Source organism: Dasypus novemcinctus, chromosome 11 (genome assembly GCF_030445035.2).
Source record: "Dasypus novemcinctus isolate mDasNov1 chromosome 11, mDasNov1.1.hap2, whole genome shotgun sequence".
Taxonomy (NCBI): Eukaryota; Metazoa; Chordata; class Mammalia; order Cingulata; family Dasypodidae; genus Dasypus; species Dasypus novemcinctus.
In genome coordinates this window covers 8,765,565-8,793,064 of record NC_080683.1, presented here as the reverse complement: position 1 = coordinate 8,793,064, position 27,500 = coordinate 8,765,565, and the positions used below count along the sequence as shown (strand labels likewise).

Below are 27,500 nucleotides of genomic sequence, written 5' to 3'. Positions count from 1 at the left end.
TCACCAACAGGGTAAGTGGGATGGGGGTGGGCTGGGGGCTGCATGGCCTCTTCTGGCCGTGCATCTTTCCCTCCTGGGAAGCCCTCCGGCTGCCTTAGTAGGCCCTGATCCGAGCGGCAGGACGGCTCCTTTCCCGGCCGTATGGCGTGCCTGTTGGGGGCTCAGCCCGAACCCCGCTTGTCTTTGGGGAGCTTGTGGACTGACCTCAGGGGCTCCGGCACGTGTGCATTTTAGATGGCTAAATAATTGTGCAAAACAAAATGGGCATTCCGGTTTCCACAAAGCCCTGACACATGTCCAGCTGGGTCCTGGGGCGTCTGGAGTCGGAGGGAGGCGCAGGACAGTCCGGTTGGAGCGGTTGAGTCTAAAGGAGGTGCAGGGGTTCTGGAGGCTGCCTGGGCATAGGAGCATGGGAAGCAGGAGAGAGATGGAGGGGACTGGAATTCTCGGTAGGGGGGTGGGAGAGCGTGGCAGTTCAAGCCTCACGGAGTGGGCGGGGTTGGGGAGCCCCAGCCCAGTGTCCCGAGGTGCTGGGGGGCCCAGCTGGCCCTGCACCAGCCTGCGACCCGAGGGAGGGCTCCCAGGCCGCGACCACAGCCTTGTCGGGGAGGCCAGGCCCCCGTGGGGGAGGTGAGTGTGGAGAGGCCAGGCAGGCCGGCCCCAGCCCCACCTCCCTCCAGGATGGCCGGGACACGGGGGTCAGCACCCAGACCCCACTAGCCGCCGGGAGCGGACCGACGGTGACGTGGCCGGCAGCGGTGATAATCGAGGGGCAGGCGTGCCCACTGGGGTGAGCTGGCAGCCCTGGTGTGGCCCACGTGCCCCGCGGGCGCTCAGAGGGTAGCGGGTCAAGAGCAGGGAATGAGGCCCTATCCCTCTCCTGACCCCCGCTCGGAGCTCCCAGGCGGGGCGGTTTAATCCAACAGGCGCGCCCTCAAGGCCACCCCGGGCCGGGTGCTGGGGGGCGGACGGAGCCCCCGTCTTCGTGGCTCCCAGGCCAGGTCAGGGTAACGGCCAAGGCTTGTGCAGCATCTGCCCTGGTGCAGGCCCTGCTCTGGGGGCTTCACGTGCATCAACTGATTTAATCCTACCAGCGGCTGGTTTCTCCTGCGGAGGAGGTAGTAACACCAACCCCATAGTCCAGGAAAGGAAACTGAGGCCCAGAGCGGTTAAACAGCTTGCCCAGGGTCTTTCTGCCAGCGAACGGTAGAACTGGGATGGGGGCCCAGACAGCCCGGCTCTGGGCTCTGAGCCCCGGACCCCGGCTCTGCGGGCTGGGACGGGGCTGCGTGGGGGGCAGGCCCTCTGGTGAGGGTCTCTTCAGGGCCACGTCTGTTTGGGGACTGAGGTGGAGAAGCCGGCTCGGAATTGGTGCTAGTCTTGGACGTGAGAAAGACCCTTCTAGCTTTAACCCCCAGCCAGCGATTCGGAGAGGAGCGGAGGCAGACGAGCCTCCAAAGGCCCCGCTGGGACCCGGGGAACGGGAGAGGGCTCCTGTCGGCAGAAACGGGAAGTGCAGCGGGGAGCTGGGTTCTTTCTTCCATAGATTCGCTTTGTGCATTTTTCTTTCACAACCTATAGGCAATGGATTTTAAAATAGCCCTTTTAAATGATAAAAATTATGTTTATTGTTAAAAATGAGGAGTTGCTGTTGAGAGGCTTGAGGAGAGAAGAAATGAACATAGTTTTAGCTGCGTCGAGAGGGGGCAGCTGTGGGACAGGTGCAGCGATGTCCTGGAAGGGGGCAGGGCAGAGACAGGGAGTGCCCAGGAGTGCCCAGGTGGGGGCGGGAGGACACAGGGGGGGCAGGAGGGCCCAGGAGTGCCCAGGCGGGGGCAGGAGGGCACAGGTGGGGGCAGGAGTGCCCAGGAGTGCCCAGGCGGGGGCAGGAGGGCCCAGGTGGGGGCGGGAGGGCCCAGGAGTGCCCAGGCGGGGGCAGGAGGACACAGGGGGGGCAGGAGGGCCTAGGTGGGGGCAGGAGGGCACAGGCGGGGGCGGGAGTGCCCAGGTGGGGGCAGGAGTGCCCAGGAGGGCCCAGGCGGGGGCAGGAGGACACAGGGGGGGCAGGAGGGCCTAGGTGGGGGCAGGAGGGCACAGGCGGGGGCGGGAGTGCCCAGGAGTGCCCAGGCGGGGGCAGGAGTGCCCAGGTGGGGGCAGGAGTGCCCAGGAGGGCCCAGGCGGGGGCAGGAGGGCACAGGTGGGGGCAGGAGTGCCCAGGAGGGCCCAGGCGGGGGCAGGAGGAGGAAGAAGAGGTGGTGGGAAAGGAAGCAGGGGCCTGGGAGGGGGCAGCAGCCAGGGACAAGAGAGGGGACTGCAAATGGGACATCAACCACTGACTGTGAAAAGAGGGCAAGCGGGATGACGGTGGGATCTGCTGAGCAAGGCCGTTTGTTGGCCCCATGAGGGTGGAAAGCTGTTGACATTATCAGAATTACCGAGCACATAACACATGGGCCAAGTTGTGTCCTACTTGCTTTAAATACATGCGCTCAGGTAAATTTTACAGTAACTCTAAGGAGGTGGGTACTGGTGCTGTGTCCACTCTACAGATGGGGTAACGGAGGACGGAAGATTTTATAACTGGCTGGGGGTGGGGAGGCCCAGACCAGAAGTCCTTTCTGGGTTATTCTCGGGTTTGGGGGGTGGGTCCCCCTGCCTTTTGCAGTGTCTGCAGTCCAGGCAAGGCCAAGACGGTGTAACTCACCTGAGCAGAGCTGGAGGCAGAGGACATGGCCTTGCTTAGCCCCCTAGTGGGGTAAAGTGGGGTGATCACAAGAAACACTTCCCCTGCCTTCCCCAACCCCCCCCTCCTTGAACTTCCTGTGACTTGGGACCTGTCCCTGTTAGGTCAGGCTCCCCTGGGAGGGGCTGCCCACTGCCACCTCCACGTTGAGTGGGTAGATTTTAGGAGCAAGGTGTCAAGGGCACCCTGCCCGTCTCCATGCCTGCTCCCGCCCCGACGCACCTTCTGGAAGCCTCTCCGAGTGTGAGGCTGACTCAGTTGGTTTAGGGCAAAGCTCTCTGGAACTTATAAGCCTCAGGGAAACGTGGGTCCTCCCTGCCCAGGAAAGGCCTGGGAAGGAGCTCTGGGCTCAGGGCAGACTCTAGGCAGAGCTGCATGGCGTGCAGGGGGCGCAGCCTGGCGTCGCCCAGCAGCTCCGTTACCCTGGCCCCCAGCATCCAGATGCCCGCAGGACACAGGCCCACGGCCCCGAGACCGTTGCTGCCCATGGGCTGTGTGATTTAGGGAAAGCCACGTCTGTGGTTTTGTGGAACGGGGGCTTGTTATTTGCATGGCCCACCAACTCATTCCGACTCTCCGGGGGTGGGGCCTGGGCGTCAGTATTTCTAAAGCTCCCAGGTGATGCTACTTCACAACCAAATTTGGAAAACCAGAGCTCTCTTCTAGAGGCCACTGGCTGCCATTAGGATCAGCCACTGGGGAGCAGATGTAGCTCAGCGGTTGAGCACCTGCTTCCCACGTATGGGGTCCTGGGTTCAATCCCCGGTACCTCTAAAAAAAAAAAAGAATCAGCCGGGGAGCTTTTCAAAACCACCACCTCTGCCCGAGGTCTACCCAGACCAATGAAATCAGGCTCTCTGGCCATGGGATCTGCAAATCTCCCCAGTGGTTTCGTGGGCATCCCGGGCTGCCCCAGGACCGGGTTCTCCAACAGCCTTGTGGCTGTCACTGAGCCAGTCACCTGGGGGGCTGATGGTGGTGGTTGGAGGAGAGGACACCCCTTTCTGGGGTACCCGGGAGTCCCCGGCGGAGCTGGAGCACTCTGGGGGAGAACTGGGGGCAACTAAGCAGGACCAGGGAGGCTTCGGTTCCGCAGGGCGGGTGCTGGGGCCCTGGCCCGGGAGGGCTCAGGTATGGTCCTGGCTCTGTCCCTCACCAGCCGCGTGGCCCCGGGCAAGGCACCGGGGGTCCTTAGGGCTCAGTCTCCCCGTGGGAAAGGAGGCCTTCACTCCAGAGCCCCAGCCGCAGACTCCTCTGGGAGGCCTAAGGTGCGGACCCCCGGCCCTGCTCCACAGTGTCAGAGGCCGGGCCTGGGGTCTGCCTTAAAGCGTCCCGGTGACTCTCCCGGGTGGCCAGACTTGGGTGCCGCGAAGGTCCCTGGAATCTAAGGTCACTGCCAGCGAATCGGAAGTTGCAGGGCTGTCCAGGGTCAGGTGGTCCCTGATTTCGGTACATTTCCTGTGAAAAGCTATCTGAAGGTAGCCAAACGGTAAAGGGGAGAGAAGGCGGCTTTTTTCAACAGCGATCCATCCTCCCGGGTGCCCGGTGGGTCTCGCCCACGTGCCTGTGCAGCTACCCTGCGATTACGCCTGCTTGAGAGACGGCGGCTTGTCGCTCCGAGAGGTGACGCGACTTCCTCGGGTCGAGCAGCTGGGAGCCCAGGTCCTAGGCCCACAGCCCGGCCTCTTTACGGCTCGCCAGCCCTCCTTCAGGGGCCTGGGTTTTTTGTTTTTTTTTTTCTGCTTTTCATGTAGTTTTTTGTGTTCATAAGAATAAACCCTTCCTTTAAAGGATGGGCATCTCCGCCTCCCCCATTTTACACAGAATTAGTTTACCGAGATCCAGCCTGTGCGCAGCGTTCCTTCCAGAACAGTTCCCGCCCTGCCTGGGCAGGCCGCGCCCCCCGGGAGGCTCATCTGTGGGGAGACAGCGCCTCCTTCCGGGGCGCAGCCCCGCGACGGGCCGAGCCGGGGGCTGAGGGGGGACGGTGAGAGAAAGCCAGGCCCGGCGGCTGCCTCCGCGGCCCCCAGCTTGGCGCTGACTGCTGGAGACGCCCAGCGCCCAGAGCCCCCCAGCGCCCAGAGCCCCCCCAGCGCTCAGAGCCCCCCCGGCGCCCCAGCGCCTCCCTGCCGAGGGGCCCTGGCAGCTCCCCGTCCCCGGGCCTCCCAGAGGCCTGAGCAGGCCCCTCCAAGGGTTAACCGGCCTCCTCCACCGCCCTCGGCCGCCTCCAGGCCCCAGCCAGTTGCCATGGGAACGTGGCTAAAAATAAACCGGGCTCCCAAAGCCCAGCGCCCTGCACAGGAGTCAAAACAAACTAATTAAAGCTGCCCCGCCAAAAGGCGACGACAATTACACCCTCACTCAGGAGCTGGGAGTGGAAAAGCCGGGCAGGCCACCCCAGCCGAGGCCCACCCTGCCACGTGGGGCGGCTGCCCGCTCAGGCCCCTCGGATCCCTGGTCCTGCCCCGCAGCGCTGCTACCCCTCCCCGGAAGAACCCACCCTGCTTAGGCTGGGAGCCCCGCGTCTCTGCAGCCCCCCCCCCACTAAAGCCACAGGCGTCACCCCCTGCGGCCAAGGAGAGGGTGGGATGAGCTCAAGTGTGCACTTGTTTTCTCCATCCCCCTTGAAATTCTGGGGAGTTCCTTTTCAGCTCTGGGGCTGCCTCTGTCTCTGCAAAGCTCTGCTCAAAGTCCTCGAGGTGGCGTCTGTGTCTTCCGGGCTGCTCCGGCCCCAGCCAGGGCCCTGGAGCTTCCTTCCAGCCCAGAGGCCTGGGGGCGGGGGGCTGTCCTCAGGCCGCCTGGAGGCGGGCTCAGGCCCATCCCACCAGAGACCCTTTTCCCTTCCAGGACCATCAAGGTGGAGGTGTACGACTGGGATCGAGATGGCAGGTGAGCGGGCAGGGACGGAGGCAGCCACCCGGGAGGGAGGAGGGAGAGCTGTGCTCAGGACCCCGCCCATGGCAGCTGCAGGGGGCAGGGAAGGGCTGGGGTACCCTGCCTGGGTGGCTTCTCCCCACTCAGCTGCACCCAGGCACCAGAGAGTCTTTTCTGCAAGGTGTGGTGGGCGGGCAAAAGAGGCCTCTTTGCCCCCAAATAGCTGCCCAGTGGCAGCCAGTGCCGAAATCTCCCCACCTGTGGCAGAATTTAGGATTTCCTGAAATGTGCATGTTCTGGGCGACGGTCCAGCCACCCGTGAGCATTCCAGGACATGGTCTCTGTCTGAAGCCTTGGGCTGCGGCGGGACCACCCAGATGCAGAAGCTGAGCTCAGCCCTCTGGAGACAGGTCTAGGGGGGAAGGCCCGTGGCTCACACGTAGCCCTGGTTTATCCCCGATGCTGTCTGTGGAGTGCGAGGACAGGGTACAGGCTGCCTTGATGCAGGAGAACGGACTCCCAGGAGGCGCCAGGCACCTCCTGTGGAGGGCTGTGCTCCCTGGTGGGAGAGCAGTTCCCACGCAGGGTCTTTGGGAGACCATTGCCCCGCCCTTCTGTGTATCTAAGCCCCTCCAAGGATCCAGGGTGGCAGGAATTCATAGGTAAGAATGAACTCTTATCTTCTGGTTTAGTCCAGAACCCTTGCAGGTTTCTACTTGTCTGTTGAACCAAATCCAAATCTGTCGTCCTGACCTTTGTGACTCCTCCGTTCTGTGGTACTACCAGGAGGTGGCTTAGAGGGGCCTTTAAGCCCCATCATCTCCATTGGCACCCCCACATCATGATGTGGGCATGGGAAACTGTTGTCTCAATCTTACGTAAAAGGCTCTGCAAGCACGGCCTTAAGATGGGTCCCCAGGCCTACTTCCAAGGAGCTGGCCTTCCCCCAAGACCTTTGGTAGAGAAATCCCAGTGCCAGCTCCACCTCCATTAATTTGCACTGTCCCTCCTTCCTCTCTGCTCCCCTTCAGTTACCTCAGAGCCAGGCACACCTGCCTCAGTTTTCCACCCATGACTGGCCTCATCTTATCTGGACTTGCCCATACTTCTTTACGTAGAATCTTCTCCTTTTCCATGTCAGCAGGAGACAGCCACCAGGTGTCACTGGGTCCCACCCTCAAGGAGCTCACAATCTGTATTCGTCAGCCAACAGGGTGCGATGCAAAGCACCAGAAATCTGTTGGCTTTCATAGAGGGCATTTATTTGGGTAGAAGCTGACAGTCACCAGGCCCTAAAGAGTCCAACTCAAGGGTACTTCCTCACCCAAGGCTGTTGCCACGTGCTGAAGCGAGATGGCAGGCGTCCCCTGCCAGGTCTCTCCTTCCCTCTTCCTCTCAGGGCTCTGTGGTCCCAGCTTCTTCCCATCTCAGCTGTGGGCCGGCGTAGGGCTTGTCTGTCTCCCCAGGGCTTTAGCTGTCTGAGCCTTCTCCTTTCTCTCCATGGCAGGACTGATATGACCAAATTCTCTCCCCTTCCCTATCTTCTGTGTGGGTGTCTGTTTATTCAGCCCACCAAGGAGGCGGGGACTCAACCCTGATATGGTTGAATCAAAGCCCTAATCTGAGCATAATTTAATCAAAGACGTCTCTGAGCTGAAGGCAATACAATCAAAGGGTCTCACACCCAGAGAAACAGACCAGTTCACAAACATCATCTCTCTTTTTGGAACTCATAAATAATCTCAAGCTGCCACGCAGTCCAAAAGCCGAGAGCTGTGAACAAGGGGTCAAAATCCAGTGTGGGCTCCAGGCAGGCAGGACCCGGGCACCCCTCCTGGGCTTCCCTCTCCGCCCGACGCCCCAGCCCAGGACACTGAGTGCTGCCACCACCACTGCCCTCTGACGGGGACGGTCAGAGCTGGGAGGCCGGAGGGGACGGGGCGAGCGGGCAGCGGTGGGCGCGGCCCCGGGGACTCAGCCGTACCTTCCCTTGCAGCCACGACTTCATCGGGGAATTCACCACCAGCTACCGGGAGCTGGCCCGCGGGCAGAGCCAGTTCAACATCTACGAGGTGAGCCTGGGGGGGGGCCGGGGGCTACTGCGCGGCGTCCGGTCGTGGAGGAGAGCGCCGAGCTGGGCCCTGCACACGTTCGCCCGGGAGGCGGGCGGGTATGGAGTCCCGGTGCCCGCCTAAAGGGCACCCCAACTGGGCCGAGGGGCGGAGGCGCAGTACGAGGAGAAGGTTCCAGTCCTGGCACCCGAGGAATCAGGGAACCTGGGTCCAGACCTGGCCCCTCCCCGGCTGGACGGCTCTTGACAAGGCCCGCGGTCTCTCTGGGGAGCGCGCTGGCCCTCGAGGGACAGTTTCCGCCCCGAGCCTTCGCTGGCGTGTGCTCAGCTCCGGGCCGGCCCCTCCACCTGCCTTTGCCCAGGCTTGCCAGTCTCCTGGGCTCTCGCCCTTTCCTGAACGTTCAGGGGCAGTGTCATCCGTGGCAAACCCGCTTAGCGTGGGTACTGACGACCCTGAGGGCTGCTGGGGTTCATGTCGTGACCCTCCCACCTACTAGCCGTGTGACCTTGGCTATGCCACTGAGCCCCACGGTGCCAGTGTAAACTGAGGCTTACGTAAATCAGTACAACAGTGCCTGGAGCAGCGCCTGGCCCTTAGGGAGCCGTAAGTGCTGGCTTTTCTCATCACCTTTAGAGCTCCTGTGTGCCGGGAGATTTCCGTTGTGACCACCCCGCGTTGCTGGGGGCGGTATCCTCACGTCAGCAGCCAGGAAAGTCGAAAAGCGGCGGTGGACTGTCATTATTTAATCCAAATCCCTTGATACTCCCACCCTCTTGCCCCTTTAGCTATTCCAAACTAGACTGTTGATTCCCCAAGGGCAGGGAAGGGGACAGCCCCTTCTGTTGCCTCACCCCTTGGTGGCCAGGGCAGTGCTGGGCACACAGTAGGTGCTTATTTTAAAGCCACACACTGAATTCAATACAAGACTGTTGTGAAGTCGGCGAGTGGATGGATTTCTTTGAAAGGCCTCCGGTACAGTCAATCGTTTTGTTTTCTGCCACCACGAAGGGAGGGACTGTCTTCGTGTCACCCACTCCTCGCCCCGCCGTACCCCCGCCATCCCTCCTCTCCTGCCAAGGGAGAGAGAAGCCGGCTCTCACTTTCTCTGGCCTCCTTTCAGGGGTTTTTAGGGAGTCGAAGGCAACGGGTCAGATCTCTCGGAGTTCAGCTTCCAAGCATGGCTGACAGGCTTAAAAGACTCTGCCATCTCCAGGGCTTACAGCAGAAAAAGTCCATTTATGTGTTTTCTCAGTTGTTGGTCCCTTGCTCCCTTGCAATCAACAAGAGAAACTACAGATTCGGGGAAGCAGAAGAGCTGTCGTCGCACGTCAGGAGTGCTCTCAGGTGGAAACAGAATGGGCGCGCTCCTGCTGCACGGGGCAGGTGCGCTCCTGGGGTGCGGGGAGGCCGGCTAGAGTCAGGGGCCCCTCGAGAGAGCCAGAACGGCCCGAAGGGAGCGCAGCCGCTGCCAGGAAGGACCCGGGGCAGCTGGCCGGTGCGGCCCCCTCCTGGCGACCCCTGCCGGCCGCCCCCTCCCTCCGCCAGCCCCTTCTCCTGTGCTCCTGCCGCAGGGCCAAGGCCCACTCGGGGCCCACGCCTGAACCCCAGCCCTTCCGCACCTGAGCCGTCTGCCTGTGCTCCCTGGTCCGGGCCCGCTGCCCACGTCGGGGCTCGCAGCCCCTCATGGCCTTCCTGCCGTCCCCGTCACCAGAGGGCCACCAACGCAGCTGTCCCACCACTTCGCTCCCCTGCGTAATGCCCGGCCTCCTCCGCCGCGGTCGCCCCCAGGAGGGCAGGGTCTGAGGGGCGCCCCGCCCCGCCAGGACCTGCTCACCTCCAGGCTCCTTCACGTGGGGGATTCGGGCCCCGCCACCCGCAGCCCTGCGTGCAGGGGCGCGTGCCTATAAACAGGTGCACACGTCACGCACCTCCCAGGGCCTGGCCTCGGCCCTGCCCCTGCCCTCCGCCCGCCTCTCGCTGTCCACCCCATCGCACCCTCCGGGGCTCTCTGAGCCTCCAGCTCTTTCACCTTCACCTGGGATGCCCTTCTCTCGCTCCTTCAGCGGGTTGGTGCCTCCCTTCAGTGTTGCCTCCTCCAGGAAGCCTTCCCTGCCTGCACACCCAGCCCACCCTGAAGGCTGGATTAGCTGTCCCCCCTGGGTGTTCCTGGGGTCCCTGTGTGTACCTCTTCCTGTCCTGTTGCCTGTTTATGGCACTTCCCGCCTCCTCACAGACCACGGGGGCCTCAGGGCGGGCGGGTACGCTCACTGTTGTGTCCCCAGAGGCAGCTCAGCTCCCCGCCTGTAGGAGCCACTGAGTGTCCCCTCATGGGAAGGCAGATCCCAGACCGGCCTTTGGGGTCCTGGGGCGAGAGCAGGGGGAGGAGGGAAGGCTCAGTGCAGGTGGGAGGGAGGTTCCCGGGCTGGCCCCCAGGGGGCGCTGGTGCCCTGTATGGTGGCCTGGGGGGCGCAGCCACTTAGGGTCGGGGAGGGTGGGGCGTGTGGGGGAGTGACCGGAAGCTCTGGGTAAATCGGGGCCCCTCCTCAGCACCCACCGCACGCGACGATCTGAGCGCAAAACATTGCTGTAACATTAGAACCGCTCCAGGACCGAGGGGAAATGTGCAATGCGGGCTGATTGCAAAGGTATTGCAGGAGACCTCAAAGAAATTGTGTGCTCGTGCGGGGTCACCGGGCCACAGACCCCAGGAGCCCGTGTTCTCCTGCGAGGGCTACTTAAAGTTTGAGATGCACTCGGCCCTGTAGTCCTAGACAGACAGGGAAACGGAGGCACAGTGCCGCGTAGGGGCTGCCCTCGTCTCAGCAGCCTGGTGAGCAGTTTCCCGTGAGCACGCGCCACCTGGCTGGCCTGGTCCTGGGGGCGGCCTCCTCCAGGGCTCACGAGGGTGCTCTGCGGGTGGCCTGGGCTCCCTCCCGAGCTCTCCCGGCAGCTCGTCCAGGCTCTCCGCTTCCACCTGCGCAGCTTGCCAGCCCTCCCACCTGCACGTCCCGCCCGGGCCCCAGACCCAGCGCCTCCTTCCTTCCGCACCCCACTTCGCAGTCTAACAGGTCACCCCAAGCCCTGCCTCTCCCCCACCCCCACGGCCACCCCAGAGCCCACTTCCTGTGGTCACTTCCAGACAGTGGCATTCCTGCCGTAGCCTCGCCCCTGTCCCTCCACTCCCCAGACCCCCCTTGTCTCTCACCTGGGCTGTCGATAGTGGGAATGGAAATAATAGCTGCTGAGCTTACGCAGTACTTGCTCCATCCCAAGCCCCACCCAGGCACTTTACATATATTGTCAATAGGCATTTATTCTCTTTGCCAGGTCGGTTCTCTTTTTATTCCCATTTTACAGATGAAGAAATGGGAGCACAGTGAGGTTGAGTAACTTGCCTAAGGTCACACAGCTATCAGGTGGCAGAATGGGGCCATGCAAAAAATTCCCTGGCTCTGCCCTCCTACCTCACCCCCCCTCCCCAGGTCCCAGCACCCCAGAACCGGCTGTGCTCCTTCCTCCTACCAGCGCAGGGGTCATCAGAGTTCCCCACTGGCTGCTGGGCGAGGCCGTGATGTTCATCTCGGCTTCCTGGGCTGCCTTAGCCAGCCTGAACGCACTCTCGCACCCGGGGCTCTCCAGTCCCACTGGAACCCCAGCTCTGCACGTGGCCCTCCCGCTCCCTCCCCTCCGTTCTTGCCCGCAACATCGCCTCTGTGTGGAACGCCCTCCTGCATCTCTCCACGCCCACGTCGTGGTCCCTCGGGCTCTGGCTTCCGTGCCGCCCGTGCGTGGCGGCAGTGGACTTTCCTTCCTCCAGTGCCCCGGCACGTCTCCTCTGACTGCCCTGTTTTCGGTGGCCCTCGTCACTTCCTGCCCTAGGAACATTGTCTCCTTCCTCCCACCGGAGGGAAGGTCCTTGAAGGGAGCAACTGGTACCCCCACCCCCACCCCATAAATATTTATTGAAGGCATGCGCTTCCATTTGTTACCAAGGGGGCACCTCTGTACGTGGCTCTGGCCCAGGGAGCAGGGAACCTGGCTTCTAACCTTGTCACTGCCCAGACCAACTGTGTGACCTCAGGCAAATCACTTGGTGTCTCTGTGCCTTTAGTTCGCTCATCTCCAAAAGTGGAAGTCAGTACCCATTCAGGCAGAAGAGACCTCAGCTAAAGATGTAGCTTGTGCCAGCAGGGAGAGCAGGAGAAGTGGGCGAGGGGACCTGGTTCCCCAGAACCCGGGAGACGACTGCATGGCGGGGAAAACTGCCTCGCTTTGTCTGCTGGGAGATTAGGGAAGGCTCGTGCCTAGACTTCCCGCGTGAAAAGAAAACAAAAATCAAAATGCCGCTGCGGCTCGAGGGAGAAAACCAACGCAGGCAGGGTGGGCGTTGCGTGGAGGCCACTGAGGCAAGGTCGTCCCAGGCCCTTAGCCCGGGCTTTCCCAGCTATTGGCATTTTGGGCTGGCTGATTCTTTTTTTTTGGGGGGGGGCTGTCCTGTGCATTGTAAGATGTATAGCAGCATTGCCGGCCTGCCCCCCACCCACTCAACACCAATGGCACTGCCCCTCCTCCAGTGTGACAACCACACGTCTCCAGACACGGCCCGATGGCCCCTGGGAGGTCAAGCCGGCCTGTCTGGGAAGCCCCGGCGGCCACGGGGTGTTCTCTGAGCACCTGCTGTGAGCCTAGCTGCGGCCCGCCCCGGGCGTCAGGTCTGCCTGGAAGTGAGACCTGACCCGTGAAGAAAAGGCACCGAGGCTCCTGCGGCAGGAAAGGGCCCTGGCGGTGGGGAGGGCGGCCGTGGCGGCCCCAGGCAGACCTTGGGCTGGAACCCGCCGGGAAAGAGAGGAGAGTGTTTGGGGGGACGGGAGCGCACCAGCCGACACACGGGCCCAGGCACGTCCGCGCCGCCTCGGCCACACGGAGCCTCTTGGGCTGCGCAGGGCGGAGGGGCATGTTTGGGGGAGCAGTGGGAAAGAGGTAAAATAAATATTATGCCGGGTTCGTTCGGTCGTGGGATACGGAGGCTCAATCTGGAGCCCAGTTGTGTAACCCTAAAAGCCAGCGGCCCACAAAGCCTCGCCGAGACTGAACCTGCCTCCCGGCCCCCCGGGCTCTGAGACCCAGACTGTGCTCTCGGGGCCTGGAGCCACACCCCGGTTCTGGCGGAGGCCCTCGGGCCAGCCCGGACCGCTTGGCAATGCTCCTTCTCACCCCGTAACTGGTTTTTCCTGCAGGTGGTGAACCCGAAAAAGAAAATGAAGAAAAAGAAATACGTGAATTCTGGCACGGTGAGTAGCCACCTCCTCTCCGCAGCCGGTGCAGACGCTCAGCGCCCCAAGCCAGGTCTGGTGTCAGGGAGTCCTGCGGCGGCGTGTGTGCCCAGCAGGGCGTGGGAACCCGGGGCGGGGAGGGCTGCGGGTGGGGAGGGTGGGGCGGCGGGAGCAGCCCGAGGGGCGGGATGGTGGAGACACAGGGCAGGCCCTGGCACGGAGGGAGAAGACGCAGAGAGAAAACGCCCACCAGGCCTTCCTGCAGGAAGGAAGAGGAAGTGGAGGGCAATTATTGCGCCCCTTCTCTGGGAAAGTCCCCGTTTAGGTGCTTTTTCACCAGCTGTTTCTCTGAGAGAGAGATATCATCATCCCCTGGTCATGGAGGAGGAAACCGAGGCTACAGGCGGGAAGTGAGTCACCCGAGGTCACACAGCAGGAAAGCGGCAGAGCCAGGAGTCAGGGCCACGCTCGACTCTAGAGCTGGCATCTGCCGTGGCACTGCGCTGCTCGGCTATGACTGTTCCAGGGTGACACACTGGCCCAGTGACTTCTCGGGGCTGCTCGTCAGCAGATTCATGCATTCATCGACTACTTACTTACGGGGTGCCACCACGTACCAGGCACTGTGCTAGGCACAAGCTGGGGGCGCTGGGGACAAGAGGGGCTAAAAGCCCTGTGTCCGTGGTGCTTCTATTCTGATGGAAGGAGACAGAAAACAAATGTACAAACACATGTTCCTGTGTGTGCCAGATGATTAGATGTGCTGTGGGGGGAAAACATACTGTAAGGCAAGGGGGTAGAGGATGCCAAGGGCAACGCGACATTTTATATAAGGTCGTCAAGGAAAGCTGCTCTGCATAGGCGACACTTGAGCAGAGATCCAAAGCAGGTGAAGGGGTGAGTACTGAGGGTATCAGGGACAGAGAATTCCGGGTAGAGGGAATGCCAGTCAGTGCAAAGGCCCTGAGGTGGGAGCCTCAGTGCATTTCCAGAACCAGCCAGGGTCCTTGCCGTGTAAGCCCACCCTTAGTGCCCCCGGCCCAGGCCGGAGCCCAGGAATCTGTGGTTTAAGCTGTGTTGGTGCAGAAATCCCCTGGGGAGTCTGGCTAAAATGCGTTCCTCCCCGGCATTGAGGAGAGGCTGCTGCGGGGGTCCAGGGACCCCACTGTAGGGTAGCAAGGCCCTGGATAATGCCTTTTGATGGGGCATATTAGGGAAGTGTTTCCTCCCAGGGCCGGGGGTTCAACCCCAGCTGCAGGTCAGACCCATTAGAGGAGCTTGGAAAAGTCCCAGCCAGAGCACCCCAGAAACTCGGAAGGCATTGGTCTGGGGTCCCCACCGCCTGGGCGTTCTAATGCTCACCTGCCTCCCTTCCTGGCGAGTGGAAACTGCCTCATTGAGAGAGAGGAGGCGTTGGTCATCCCGGCGCCTAACGCCGGAACCCCGGGGGGCAGGTATCCCTGAGGCCCGCTTGGCACCCACAGCCCCCTGTGATTCAGGCTGATGACTCATCAGCCGTGCCAAGCCAAGGTGCGTCCTCGCCCGCTCGGGGCGGCCATGAGGACGGCTGGCTCCGCACCCAGAGGACTCCCAAAATCCCAGAGAGGAGCGTGTGCTCCTCCGTAGGTCACAGGCCCCCTGCTCCAATCTTGCCTGGTTAGGCTGCCACCAGTCTCCAGGGCCCTAAATTGTTATGGTAATGAGCTGCCTCCCGCTGGCACCTCCCAGAGGGCAGAAGGCAGGGGTTCTCTTTTGGGGAGGGGTCCTGGGGAAAGGACGGGCTGCTCATCAGGGTCTCGGGTCTACGAGGACGGAGGTTGAGATTCCCCGGAGGGACGAAGTGGGACAAGTGAGGTTTACGGTAAGAGCAGGTTGTCAGGTCTCCCAGGGCTTTGGGGCTGGTGGGCAGGCGCCCGCTCAGGGCAGGCTGTGTCCTCGGCGCGCGGTCCTGTGCCCCACGGACAGAGGTGCAGTTTGTCACTGAGGTCTCGAGCGCAGGCTCTGGCATCAGACAGACGTGGGCTCAGACCCCTCCTCGGCCATGACCTGGCAGTGTCCTTGGGCACACTGTGTAACCACTTTTTCTTTTTAACTGTCGATGGATTTTATTGATTAATACTGATGCAAAAATCCTAAACAAAACATTACAAATAGAATCTAGCACAATTTAAAACAATCATGCACAGCTTCAAGTTGTTTTTTTTCCCCCCAGAAAACCTTATTTTCTGTGGGTTTGTTTTCTTAGAGCAGTTGTAGGTTTACAGAAAAATCATGCAGAAAGTACAGCATTCCCAAATACCCCCTCTCACACACACAGTTTTACCTCTTGTTAGCATTTTGCATTAGTGCGTTACCTTTGTTACAATCGATGAAACATTGTTATAATTATGCTACTAATTATAGCCCATAGTTTAATTAGGGTTCATGCTTTGCCTTGTACAGTTCTAGGTTTTGTTGTGTTTTGATTTTCTGGTCGCTTATCCATAACCTAAAATTTCCCATTGTATCCACTTTCAAATACACAAGTCAGTGGCGTTGATTACGCTGACCAAGGCACGCGTCCATTGCCGGCACGGAGCCGTCCGAGTCTCGGGTTCCTTGGCTGTAAAATGGGGATAATAACAGTACTTCTCCGTGGGGTCGCCGTGGGCACGAAATGCACTAATGCGTGCCAAACAGGCACCCGTTGAGTGCCCCATAACGGTCGGCTCTCACGGCATTGTCACATTATCACAGTCCCCTGCCTCCCCGCCCAGCGCCCACTGACCCAGCTCCCTCTTGTTTTCAAGGTCACGCTGCTTTCCTTTGCCGTGGAGTCAGAATGCACATTCCTCGATTACATCAAAGGAGGGTGAGAAGAGAGGCAGCCGGGCTCCTCCAGCCTCGGGAGCGGGGCTGGGGGGTGGGTGGGGGTGGGGGCTGCTCCACGCGACCAGCTCCGGGCCCTCCTCTTTGCGTCTGGCTGGCGCTTTGAGGCTGGGCTCTGAGCAGAGTCCTGGGGGAGACCTCGCACCAGGGCCCCGCGTGCCGCTGGACCCTAAGGGGCTGCAGTGGGCGCTCCTGAGCCGAGGAGGCTGACCTGGGTCCCTGCAGGTCCCTGTGCAGAGACGGGATGGCAGGGACTCCGTGACAAAGAGAGCCAAGGGTCTGGGGAGGTGGGAAGAGCCCTGGGCTCTTTGCCGTGGATTCGCTGGATTACTTTGGTCAGGTCATTTCTCCCCCAAGGGCGTCAATTCCCTCCTGTGTCCACACCCGGGCTGGAGTGGGTGAGCTCTAAGGATCCCTCCAGCTCTGCGCTTCTGATACCGCTGATCTACCTGGGGGCAGTGATTAACCTGCTCAGTGATATCAAAGGGGGCAGGTGGGATCGGGGGACTCAGCCAGGGGGTGGCCCCGGGGCCCTAACACCAATTAAAGAGCAGAAGGAACCAGAGGCGGGCAGGAAACCCCCCAGGTGGGGTGGGGAGGGGGTGGTCCCGCTACCAGCACATTGAAAGATTACCTGGCTCCAAGGTGAGATCTTGCTCAACATGCTCCCTGCCAGGACGGGTGCCCGATCAGGGCGTGGGCAGCCGAGAGCCCGCAGGTGCAGGCAGGTGAGGGACTGCACCTGTCTGGGAGGAGGCAGGCAGGGGCAGCTGCCAAAGGCTCTGCCCAGCCCAGCGGGCCATTGGGCTGCTCCTTCTCCAGGGCAGAGGGCACAGCCAGACCCTGGAAGCCGCACTCACTTTCCCATGACACTGCGCCCGGCTGCCCTGAAAGTGCTGAGGTCCACGTCCGCTACCCGCCGAGCAGACAACCCTCCTGGCATCCAGAGGCTCCCCTGCCCCTGCCTGCCCCTCCTGTGATCCCGCTGCAGGCCCTTCGCCAGCAAAACGACTCCGTCCTCTATCCTGTCGAGCAGCCCCCGGCCCTTTGTAATTTTCAAACATTCCTCTTCCTACTTACCCTTCTCACTTGCATGGCGCCCCAACCTGAGAGCACAGCGGGCAGTGGAGGCGCCGCTGCTCTCCATTTCACAGACCGAGACAGCACGTAACTTGCCCGAGGCCACACGCCTGGCCGCTGGCCTCCTTCCACCCCAGCCTGCTGCACTTTGTACCATAATAGTGAATACTGCTGGCCCTGCCTGCCCCACAGCTACCAGGTAGGGTGTGAGGAGGGTGGGGCTGGCTGCCCTGAGGACCCACTGACCAGGACCCAGCGGCTCCCCGGAGCTGGCCCTCCCACACGTCTTCAGCGCCCTGGAGGCCGTGCTCCAGGAGCCAGGGGGCCTGCGTGTCCAGGCAGGGTGCTGAGGAGGCATCCGCTCCTTCCCGGCCTCCTTCACCTGCCGCCCGGCCCTGGAAGGAGGGTGCCGGCACCTCTGGCCGCTGGTCGGAGGGGAGCCGCTGGGAGTGCAGCAGCTACGTTCTCTCTCTCCCGTTCCTTCCCCGTGTTCTTTCCAGAACCCAGAGAAGGGGAGGACTAGCTAGGGCGAGGCCTGGCTCTGCCCTCCCCCCCCAGGTTTGGAAGAGCCAGGCTGACCGCGTCCTGTAGCTGCGGCCCTACAGGCAGAACCACCCGGGTGGCCCCCAGGGCGTCCCCAGGCGCAGGGCTCGTCCCGGCCAGTGCCTCTTCTCTAACGGTCAGCCTTTACCTTCCGCCCTGGAAGGGGACAACAAGCGGATGGCGGGGGGCAGGCCACCTGCCGGAGCAAGCCTCCCACCCTTGGGGTTCAACCCAAGGGTTTGTTTTCCACACAGGGTGGGGTGGGGAGGCCCTGCGCTTGCCCTGGAGGCGACTTGACCGCTGCGGTCCCCTGGGCTCCGCTGGAGCCAGCAGACCGGGAGTGGGGGGCCGCCCTGGCCAGCAGACCTGGCCTCAGGGCCCGCTAACCGTGTCCTTGAACCTCCTTGAGGGGCAGGGTCCCTGGACTAGCAGCTCAGCTGTGATCAGGAAGAGGGAGGGCGGTGGTTTCTGAGAGGGGCCGCTGCTAAATGCAGGTGAGGCAAGGCCTGCCTGGCTCCAGCCCAGAGCCACCAGCACAGGATTTCACTCTGACCCCAGAATCTCCAGATGAGGCCAGTGGATGGGGGTGCTGGCTCAAGAGGCAGATTCCAGGGTCTCACTCCTGACCAGCTGAATTGCAGGCTCCGGGGTGGGGCCTGTGCTGCTTAAAGCAGCTCCCCTGCTGATTCTGTGTCCACTCCAGGGTAAGAACCATGCCGCTAGACTTTACCCGGGATTCACGTCCTGGCCGGCTTTGTTTTGTCAGCTTCTAGCAATGCCTAGAGCAACCAAGCCATCAGAAAGTTTCAACCCTGATTCTAAATCTCCCAAACCTAACTTTTTATTACGGGAAATTTGAAATACATATAAAAGTGGAGAGAAGATGGAATGAATCCCCAGTATCCTTCACCCAACTTCAGCAAGTACCAGCTTGGTCAGTCTCGTCCCATCTGCTCTCCCCTTCACCTAATTGTTATCATTATTTTGATGTAATTATACTGAAGCACAATTCCAGATGTCATATTTCCTTCTCAAATACTTGAGGAATAATCTCTAAAATATAAGGACTCTCTCTGTTTAAAACTTGACCACAATATCAATTTAGAATTAACAGTTTATTAATACCACATATCGAATCCATGTTCAAATGTCCCCGATTGTTTTGTAAATTTTTAAAACTGGTTTGTCCAAAAAAAGAATCTAGACAAGATCCCTATGTTGTGATTCAATGCTTTATCTCAATTTTCTTTTCATCTATAGGTTTCCCCCAAGCACCCAAAGGTCTTGCTAAAACAGCAAGAGATTCTGTCCCCCAGCAAGAAATTCTGATTCAGCAGCTCTAGAAGGGGCGTGAGATCCTAACCAGGTCCCAGGAGATGCGGGTGCCGCTGTCCCCAGCACCATCCTGCAGTGCTCCTAGAGGGTGTCCCACAGCCTGGATTGTGCTGGCTGCATCCCCTGTGGTGTCATTTCACATGCTACTCTGTCCCCTGTATTTCCTGCAAACTGGTAGAGTAATTGGATTCAGGTTCAACTTTTTTTTTTATATTAAAGAAATATTTATTTTAAAAATACTACCCTAGATACTATCCTAATACTAGGGTTCAATAATAACAGTAAGTACATGACAGGCATAAATCTAAGTTGAGATAATGAATGACAATTGTTTTAACGAGCGATTACCCTGGCAGGTGACTTGCTGTAGTTGCGGGTGGGCAGTGCTCCACAGCTATGGGGACCAAATCACGCTCTCAGGCTCCTGAAGGCTGCAGTTGGGACATCAGGGGCAAGAGGGCCACCGGGCAAATGCTGGCGCTTCCACTCTCCTCTCGCCAGTCTTTCCCTTTTGTGGTCATTTGCCTTTCTTAGCCCGCTGAGCTTCTCGCAGGGCCCAAGCTTGCAGCTCCCTCTCCTGAGCTGTCTTCTCATAGTATATAATCTGGTTGAAACAGAAGGAATTGGTTATTTCTTTTGGCAGGACGACTTCACGGGCGGTGTTTTGTTCTTCCCTCAGGAGATACACAATGTCTTCGCGTCTCTCTTTTCCGTTGAATAAGTTTTGATCCAGAATCTGACTCCAAAGTTGAGCCTGAAAACAGACACGAGCCCCCGGGAACCCCTCTTACGGGCCTCGGGGCCCAGAGGGCAGGGTTTGGGGAGGAAAGCAGCAGCCAGAATCACGTGCCCACACGGAACGGAGTCCTCTTCAAAGCCCCTCGCCCGGCCCGACTCAGCCCCACACCGATCCTGGGGGGGAAGGCGGCTAGCGCAGCTGTCCCCTCTTCCGTAACTGGAAGCGGACTGGAGGGGCGAATGCCCTAGCCAAGGCCACGCGCGCGGCAGGCAGGGGGCTGGAACGAAGCCGTCGCCCCCCCTGCCCGGCGCGGTTTGCCGCCCCCAAGCCCTGCCTCTCCCCAGATGACTCCTCTGCTGTCCCCCTAGGACTCAGATCAACTTCACGGTGGCCATTGATTTCACCGCCTCCAACGGTGAGTAGGCTGGGGGGGGGTGCTCGACGGAGGGGGCTTTTAAGGGTTGGGGAGCCGGGGTCCCCATACTCCCTGCCCTCTTCCTCACCAAAGAGGGGGTGCACAGTCCTGGGGGACCAGAGATGCCCCCAGCGTGGGCACGGTATCCCCGGGGTCGACGTCACTGGGGCGACCTACTGTGAGCCACAGCCTTGCCCTGGAGGAACACCCAGTCTCCCCAGGGGACTGTCCCCCGCCCCGCCCCACCCGAAATCCCGCACACTCCAGCCCACGGGCGGGGGGGGGGCGGCCTGGAGCCGAGACGGAACTCAGCGGTCCTCAGCGAGGTCGGTACCCAGCCCAGGGACCCCGGCCCTTCCCCGTGCCGGCGCCGCCCAGGCGCTGTCCCTCCCACAATTTCTCCTTGAGCGGGCTGCAGCCGAGTCACCAGGGGCGATGCCAGGGCACTTTACCCTTTTTTAAAATATATTTATTTTTTTAATTTCCCCCCCCAGTTGTCTGCTCTCTGTGTCCATTCACTGTGCATTCCTCTGTGTCGGCTTCTGTTGTTGTCAGCGGCACGGGAATCTGTATTTCTTTTTGTTGCATCATCTTGCTGTGTCAGCTCTCCGTGTGTGCGGCGCCATTCCTGGGCAGGCTGCACTTTCTTTCGCGCTGGGCGGCTCTCCTTACGGGGCGCACTCCTTGCACGTGGGGCTCCCCTACGCGGGGACACCCCTGCGTGGCGCGGCACTCCTTGCGCGCATCAGCACTGCGCATGGCCAGCTCCACACGGGTCAAGGAGGCCCGGGGTTTGAACCGCGGACCTTCCATGTGGTAGACGGACGCCCTAGCCACTGGGCCGAGTCTGCTTCCCACACTTTACCCTTTTGTAAACATCACAACCTTCCCTGGATTCTGGACCCTCCTCAGGGGTGCTCAGTGCTCGTTTTGTGCTCATTTGAGAAGGTGCTCGAGTCTCCCACTACCCAGGCGTGTCAGAAACCCCTCTCGGGGCTGCAGGCCCTCACACCACAGAGTGGTGGGGAGTTGGAGCCGGGAGGGGCCGCAGCAATAACAACAACGATGACAATCATAATATCACCATTTTAACCTTCCCAGCAATCCCGGGAGGTGGGAGCTATCCTTAGCCCCCGGTACAGGCGAGGAGCCCGAGCTGAGAGGCTGAGGAACGTGTCCAAGGTCACGCAGTTAGCAAGGGGCAGACAGAGAGCGGGGGCCCTGGCAGCCGGGCTCCAGCGTGCACGTGTCCCTGGGCTGCCCTGCCTCTCAACGAGCAGATGAGCACAGTAGACCAAGTCAGTGGTGATGAGGGCTGTGGGGGGAAAGCCAAGCCAGGAAGCGGGACGGGGAGTCCCGTGGGCTCCTGGAACTCTCAACAGGCTGGTCACTGAGGAGGTGACTCGGGCAAGGACCTGGGAGGTGAGGCAGGCCCGTGCACACCTGGGAAACGTGTCCCAGGCAAAGGGAACGGCCTTCCAGGTGGGAAGGGCAGCAGGTGGCGTGGCTGGAATGGTGTGAGTGACAGGGAGGGCGGGGGCGGAGAACGGCTGCTGGAGACGAGAGCGCGTGGGGGCTGGTGAGGACTCGGGGTTCTGCTCCTAGTGAGGTGTGAGCGTGTCGGCGTTCTGAGCAGAGGCGCGGCACGGCCTGACTTGGGCTTTACAGGCTCAGCGCCAGGGCGGCAGCCGCGACAACAGGCAGGGCTGCCGCCGTCCTCTAGGCAGAGGGTGGTAGCCGCGAGGGGGGGCGGGTTCTGGGTCCGCGTGGAAGGTCCGGCCAGCAGCACTTGCCAAAGGACTGAATGTCGGGTAAGGAAAAGGGAGTCCAGGGGAACTCGACAAAAGCTGGAGAAAAGCCCCGAGGACACAGCGCTGGTGGCCCCCTCAGAAAGCCAGGGGTGGGGGGGGCCTGGAGGACCCGGGCCAGCGGGCGTTCCCACGTGCTGTGTCGCAGGGAACCCGTCGCAGTCCACGTCCCTGCACTACATGAGCCCCTACCAGCTGAACGCCTACGCGCTGGCGCTGACCGCGGTCGGGGAGATCATCCAGCACTACGACAGCGACAAGATGTTCCCCGCGCTCGGCTTTGGGGCCAAGCTGCCCCCCGACGGCAGGGTGTCCCACGAGTTCCCGCTGGTAGGCGGTCCCGGGAGGAAGGGCCAGCTAAGCTGGGGTGACCAGCCGGGGGTGGGCATTTCCCATCCCCCCCCACCTAGGGACTCAGGAGCAGCCTTCGGGGCCAGGCACATTGCCTGCTGTATACGGGGGGGGGGGGGGGCTCGTATCGGGGCTTCTGGAAACCCAGCCCCCGCCTGCTCACAAACACCTCCGCCCACACTGAAGCCACCCCCCGCGGGCTCTGGTAAGATGGGGGTGGAGTGGAGCTGAGCTGGGGTCCCCAGCTGGGGACAGGCCGTCAGGTGCTGCGTGTGTCAGGGGTGCACTTAGCGAACGTTCCGCAGCGCCCGCCGCGCGCCAGCCCCGGTGCTGGCCCCTGGGCACAGGAAGATGCACCCCCGGTCGCTCAGGCCAGCGGTCTTTAGCCGTGGTGGGTTTGTCCCTGGTTCCAGCTGTGAGCGGGCGCAAGGAGCAGGTGGGGCCCCCCCGGCCCGGAGCCTGGGCTGCCCTTCGGGGGGGCCTGGTGGCTCCCTCCCCCGCCCTCCTCTCCCACCAGGTAGAGTCTGGGAGAGCCCAGGCCTGCCGGCTTCCCCCTCCAGAACCTGCCCCCCCCACACCCGGGGCTCAGGCTCCCCAGACCAACCGCGCCCGCCCTCCGTGCCCCCAGAACGGCAACCAGGAGAACCCGTCGTGCTGCGGCATCGACGGCATCCTGGAGGCCTACCACCGCAGCCTGCGCACCGTGCAGCTCTACGGCCCCACCAACTTCGCGCCCGTGGTGACCCACGTGGCCAGGTGAGCCGCTGCCTCCCCGCTGTCGCCCCGAACGCCGAGGGGGCGTGTCTCCCATCGGCCCTGACCCTGGAAAGAGCCCCCCCCTGCTCCCCGCCAAGTGTTCGGGATTCTGGGGTGCGGGGCTGACGCGCCCAGAGGCCCCGTCGCGGCCGGATGGGCCTCACCGCCCGCCCTGCCCCAGGAACGCGGCGGCCGTGCAGGACGGCTCCCAGTACTCGGTGCTGCTCATCATCACGGACGGGGTCATCTCGGACATGGCGCAGACCAAGGAGGCCATCGTCAACGTGAGCGGGCCGGGCGGGCGCCGGCGGCACGGGGAGGCTGCCGGCCGCTCCTCGGGGGGACCGCTGGGTGGGCCCGGGGCGTCTCGCCCTCCCTGGGGCGCGCTGCCCTCGTCCAGCTCCGGGCTCCTTGCCCAGGTCCGGTGGGCCTTCCGTGGGAAGGGGTTGCGGAGGCTGGGGGTCTGGGGAGCGCTGGGGACCCATGAGAGGCCCGGCCGGCGGGCCCTGTCCCCACCCCAGAGCCACACTCCATGGCCCCCGCAGCCCGTCTTTAGTCTGCCCTGCCCCAGACCCCAGCCAGGCCCAGCCAGGGGGAGGAGGTGAGACGTCCAGAGTGGGAGAGGCCCAGGAAACAGAGGCGCCCCCGTGATAGGGTCCCAGGAGCAGAGGAGGGGCGGGGGGCGCCGGGGGGAGCAGACCTGTGACCTGCTCCCCTCCCTCCCTGGTCTCCTCTGCCTTCCTGTGTCTCCCCATCCTTCTCCCTCCCGTTTCGGGCCATTCTTCCCTCCGCTCTTCTCTGGGCCCACCCCTCTGGCCCTGCCTGCACGTCTCTCCCCGTTCAACTGGCTGCTCCGCTGCGTCCACCCTGCCCCCACCGCCCGCGCTCCCCCAGGCGGCCAAGCTCCCCATGTCCATCATCATCGTCGGCGTGGGCCAGGCGGAGTTCGACGGTGAGTCCCGTGGCTGCCCTCCCCAGCCCCCTCCCCCTCGAAGGCTTCCCCAGAAGCTTCAGAGCCCTGGGAGCAGCCCTTCCCCGGAGAGCAAGGGCCCGCGCCTGGGCGGGGACCTGTGGCCGGAGCCTGCAGGGCGTCAGGGTGTGTTTGTTGGCAGGCAGGGGTGTGTCGGGGTGCACCCTGTGCCCACACCCAAGGCTGTGGGGAGGAGGCTCCCACTCCTCCCTGCTCCCACCCTGGGAGCCTGGGGGAGGCAGGAGCAGCCCGGCTAGGAGCCAAGGGCTCTTCCCGTCTGTGGGCCTCAGGTCCTTGGCTGTAATGCGGGGACAGGGGCCTGGATCGGCGTGGGCTGGGGGGCAAGTCCACTGTACTACCAGGCCCAGGGCCCGCACCGTTAACCGCCCCCCCCGCCCCTCCTCCCCGCACAGCCATGGTGGAGCTGGACGGTGATGACGTGCGGATCTCCTCCCGGGGGAAGCTGGCAGAGCGCGACATCGTCCAGGTGAAGCCAGGGCCCGCCCACCCCACGCGAAATGCAAGGGCCCTCCAGCCAGGCTGATCTCACACTCCCTTTTGGGGGCTGCCCTGGGGAAAGGCCTTGGAGGGAGGCTTGGGGTCCGTTCACCCAGGCACACCTCTCTCGGGGGCCACCCATGCCGGAGACTCGCCCCGGTGTTGCCGATGCCCCACCAGGACGCCCGGCGGCTCTTCTCCAAGTCCCTCCAGCCCTCCCCGGCCTCTGTCCCCAGGGGTCTCCCGCAGGGCACACATGGCCCGAGGACTCACGCCTTGTTGTCCTCTGCCTGGCCGCCTTCCCCGGGGCACGGCACCTGCGTTGAAGGGGGAGGCGGGCGCGAGTGCGCCGCGGGCCTCTGCAGAGCGGGCATTGCTTGGTTCATCGAAGTGGGGTCGTGACACCCCCACGCAGGATGCAGACTAATGAGCAGACAGATCTTTGTCCTCAGGGAATAGAGCGCACCCTGCGCGAGTCCCTCCTCCTTTCAATCTGATGCACACTGGGTCCCTCGTGCCTAGGAATTGCAGAATAAAACACTGACCGTCTCCACTTAAAAAAAAAAAGTGGAGGGGAGCTCATTCCGGGGGGCTGGAGAAGCAGGGCCAAAGAGAGCGTGCTCTGGCAGAGGGGTGGAGGAGAGGGTGGCACCGAGTCTCTCCCGGGTCAGGGGACTCACTCGACAACATTTCCTGAGTGTCTCCCAAGTGCCAGTGCCCGGGCTTCCTGCCACCACCTGAGATTAAACAGTCTGGGTCAGCGGGGGGGGGGGGGGGGGGGGGGGGGGGGGGGGGGGCTGGCAGAACCAGGGGCTCCCTAAATACTTGCGGCGGATGTATGGTGCCCACGGCCCAGCCCTTGCCCTCAGGGGGTTCACAGCGTGGGAGGGGGTGCGGCGGGCAGGGGCTGACCCTGCCTCCCGCCCCCCCAGTTCGTGCCCTTCCGGGACTACGTGGACCGCACAGGCAACCACGTGCTGAGCATGGCGCGCCTGGCCCGCGACGTGCTGGCCGAGATCCCCGACCAGCTGGTGTCCTACATGAAGGCTCAGGGCATCCGCCCGCGCCCCCCGCCCGGGCCCCCCGCCGGCTCGGCCCCGCACTCGCCGGCCCGCACGCCCCCGGCCTCGCCCCTGCGCGCGCACATCTGAGCCCCCCAGCCCTGCCGGGCCTGGGCCGTCTGCGCGCGGGGGGGCGGGGCCTCCGGAGACTCCTCCCCCGGCTCTTGACCTCACTTCCCGCCCGGACGCAGGAAGTTTGGGTGGGAGTTTCCGGGACGGAAGTGCGCCCAGGGCTCTGCGTGCTCACTTTTTCCATCATCTCCTGGCACCTGGTTCTAGCCCTGCCAGGACGGGCTAACAAGTGGGGTGATGGGAGCGGGCCCACCTCGGGCGACCCCTCTGCTCGCCGGTAGCCGCGTCCCCCCCGGCAGGGCGTCCCCCCTAGCTCCCCCTGCCTCCCTTCCTTGCCTCGCGTCTCCTCCTAGCCTGGCCCCCACCCCACCATCTGTCCTGTGCCCTATTTCCACTGAGCCCCGTGAGGCTAATGGGTCTGCTGGAAGGCCTGGACCCCGCCGGGGACACGTGCATGCAGTGGGCGCCTTCCGGGCCGGGGAGGGGCGGGCCGGGGAGGCCGTGATGGGCCAGGAGTGGAGGCATTTGAGGCACAGCCCCAGCTGGTGCCTCAAGCCCACGAGGATGCTGATTCTAGACACGTGGACTCCAGCTCCAGACATCCCTTCCTCCCTCTAGTAGCTGCTCAGGGCTCCAGGTGCCTGCCCCCCTGCTGCCCACCTGGAGGCCCCGGCGAGGAGCCACCCAGCCCCCGTGTGCTCACACTGCCTCCTGCTCTCCAAGCAGCCTCCCTCCCAGCGGGACAGGAGACGGGAGTCTGGGGTTCAAGCCCTGCCTCCAGCTCCTGCCCGCGGTGGGAACGCACACGAGGCCCTGCCACCTTCTGGGCCTCCGTGTCCACGTTTGTGCTATGAGAGGGTTGACCAGATAGTCCTCCGCTTCCCTTCAGCTCCGACAACCTGAAGCTTCACTTCTCCCATGCCCAGCTCCCCGTGTCCCACTCCTCACCTGCGTGACCGTTCACCCCGGGCCACCCTGGCCCTCGGGTCACCTTGTCCAGCCCTGCAGTCCCGGGCCCCTGCCCCTGCCGTGGGAAAGGTGGGGACAGGTGACCTCGCTCCTGCGCCCTCCCGCCGCCCAGCCTGCGCCCACGTGGGAAGCAGGGTGTGCATGCCAGTCCCTCCTCCGCATGGGGCTCCTCAGCCCAGGGACCCCCGCCCGCCCCGTGCCTGGGTGGAGACCCGGCCCTGCCTTGAATGGTGCCCCACACTGCTTCCCCTGGTCATGCATGCCGGTGTTCTCTGCTGTCTGGTCCTGTGCCCGTCTCCGAGACAGTCGCTGTGTGAATTTGCCTTAAACTGAAGTAAATTTGGTTCTTTTACTCAAGTGCCCTGTTTTCCTTTCTCCTGGGGAAAGTAGCACAGGCATTGCTGTTCACTGGAGTCCTCCCTGTCTTCCTTCTGGAGTTCAAAAAGGATTAACTGAGCCACTGCTATGTGCCAGGCTCTGTGCTAGGCACTGAGGACGCAGCAGCGAGCAAAACTCGGCCTGTCTCCGCATGGAACTTATAACACACACACACAAAACAGGGAGAAATAGCACAGAAGCAAATTAGTAAGCATAATTTCAGAGGGAGGAGGTGATCTTTTAGATGAGGTGGCCCAGGAGGGCCTCTCTTGAGGAGATGATATTTGAAATGAGTCCTAAGGAGATGTCAGAGTGAGCCATCCTGACTTCTGGAGCAAGACTGCTCCAAGTAGAGGGTGCAGTAAGAGCAAAGGCCCTGGGGTGGGGGTGTGCTTGCTGGGAGGCCAGTGTGGTTGCAGCCCGGAGAAGGAGGGGGCAGAGCAGGAGAACGGGTCCCAAAGGCGAAGAGGTCAGAATGCCAAAGGGCTTGTCAGCCACCGGAAGGCTTAGGAGACAAGGGAGGGGAGTAACAGGATGTGATGATTCTCTGAACCCAGTGGGTCGCCTTATTTCATTCCATCACTCATTCAGTCATCACACAACAAAACTTCACTGACCATTAGTGCCAGGCCTCACTCAGGTGCTGGAGATGCTGCTTCACACACTCGTGCCCTCAGGGTGGCACCCACCCTACG

The 27,500-nt window shown here is 62.3% G+C and overlaps 1 protein-coding gene across 1 annotated transcript in view; it reads left to right on the top strand.

The window, feature by feature from the left end:
- Window positions 1-26,779, top strand: part of CPNE5 (copine 5) — an 89,211-nt gene extending 62,432 nt beyond the window's left edge. The window contains exons 11-21 of the mRNA XM_058306653.2: window positions 5,591-5,632; window positions 7,614-7,689; window positions 12,927-12,980; window positions 15,752-15,813; window positions 19,896-19,942; window positions 21,899-22,080; window positions 22,730-22,857; window positions 23,039-23,141; window positions 23,752-23,809; window positions 24,241-24,314; window positions 25,258-26,779. Coding sequence (XP_058162636.1) covers window positions 5,591-5,632; window positions 7,614-7,689; window positions 12,927-12,980; window positions 15,752-15,813; window positions 19,896-19,942; window positions 21,899-22,080; window positions 22,730-22,857; window positions 23,039-23,141; window positions 23,752-23,809; window positions 24,241-24,314; window positions 25,258-25,476 — 1,045 coding nt within the window. The 3' untranslated portion in view covers window positions 25,477-26,779. The remainder of the gene's footprint in view (window positions 1-5,590; window positions 5,633-7,613; window positions 7,690-12,926; window positions 12,981-15,751; window positions 15,814-19,895; window positions 19,943-21,898; window positions 22,081-22,729; window positions 22,858-23,038; window positions 23,142-23,751; window positions 23,810-24,240; window positions 24,315-25,257) is intronic.
- Window positions 26,780-27,500: the final 721 nt, after the last annotated feature.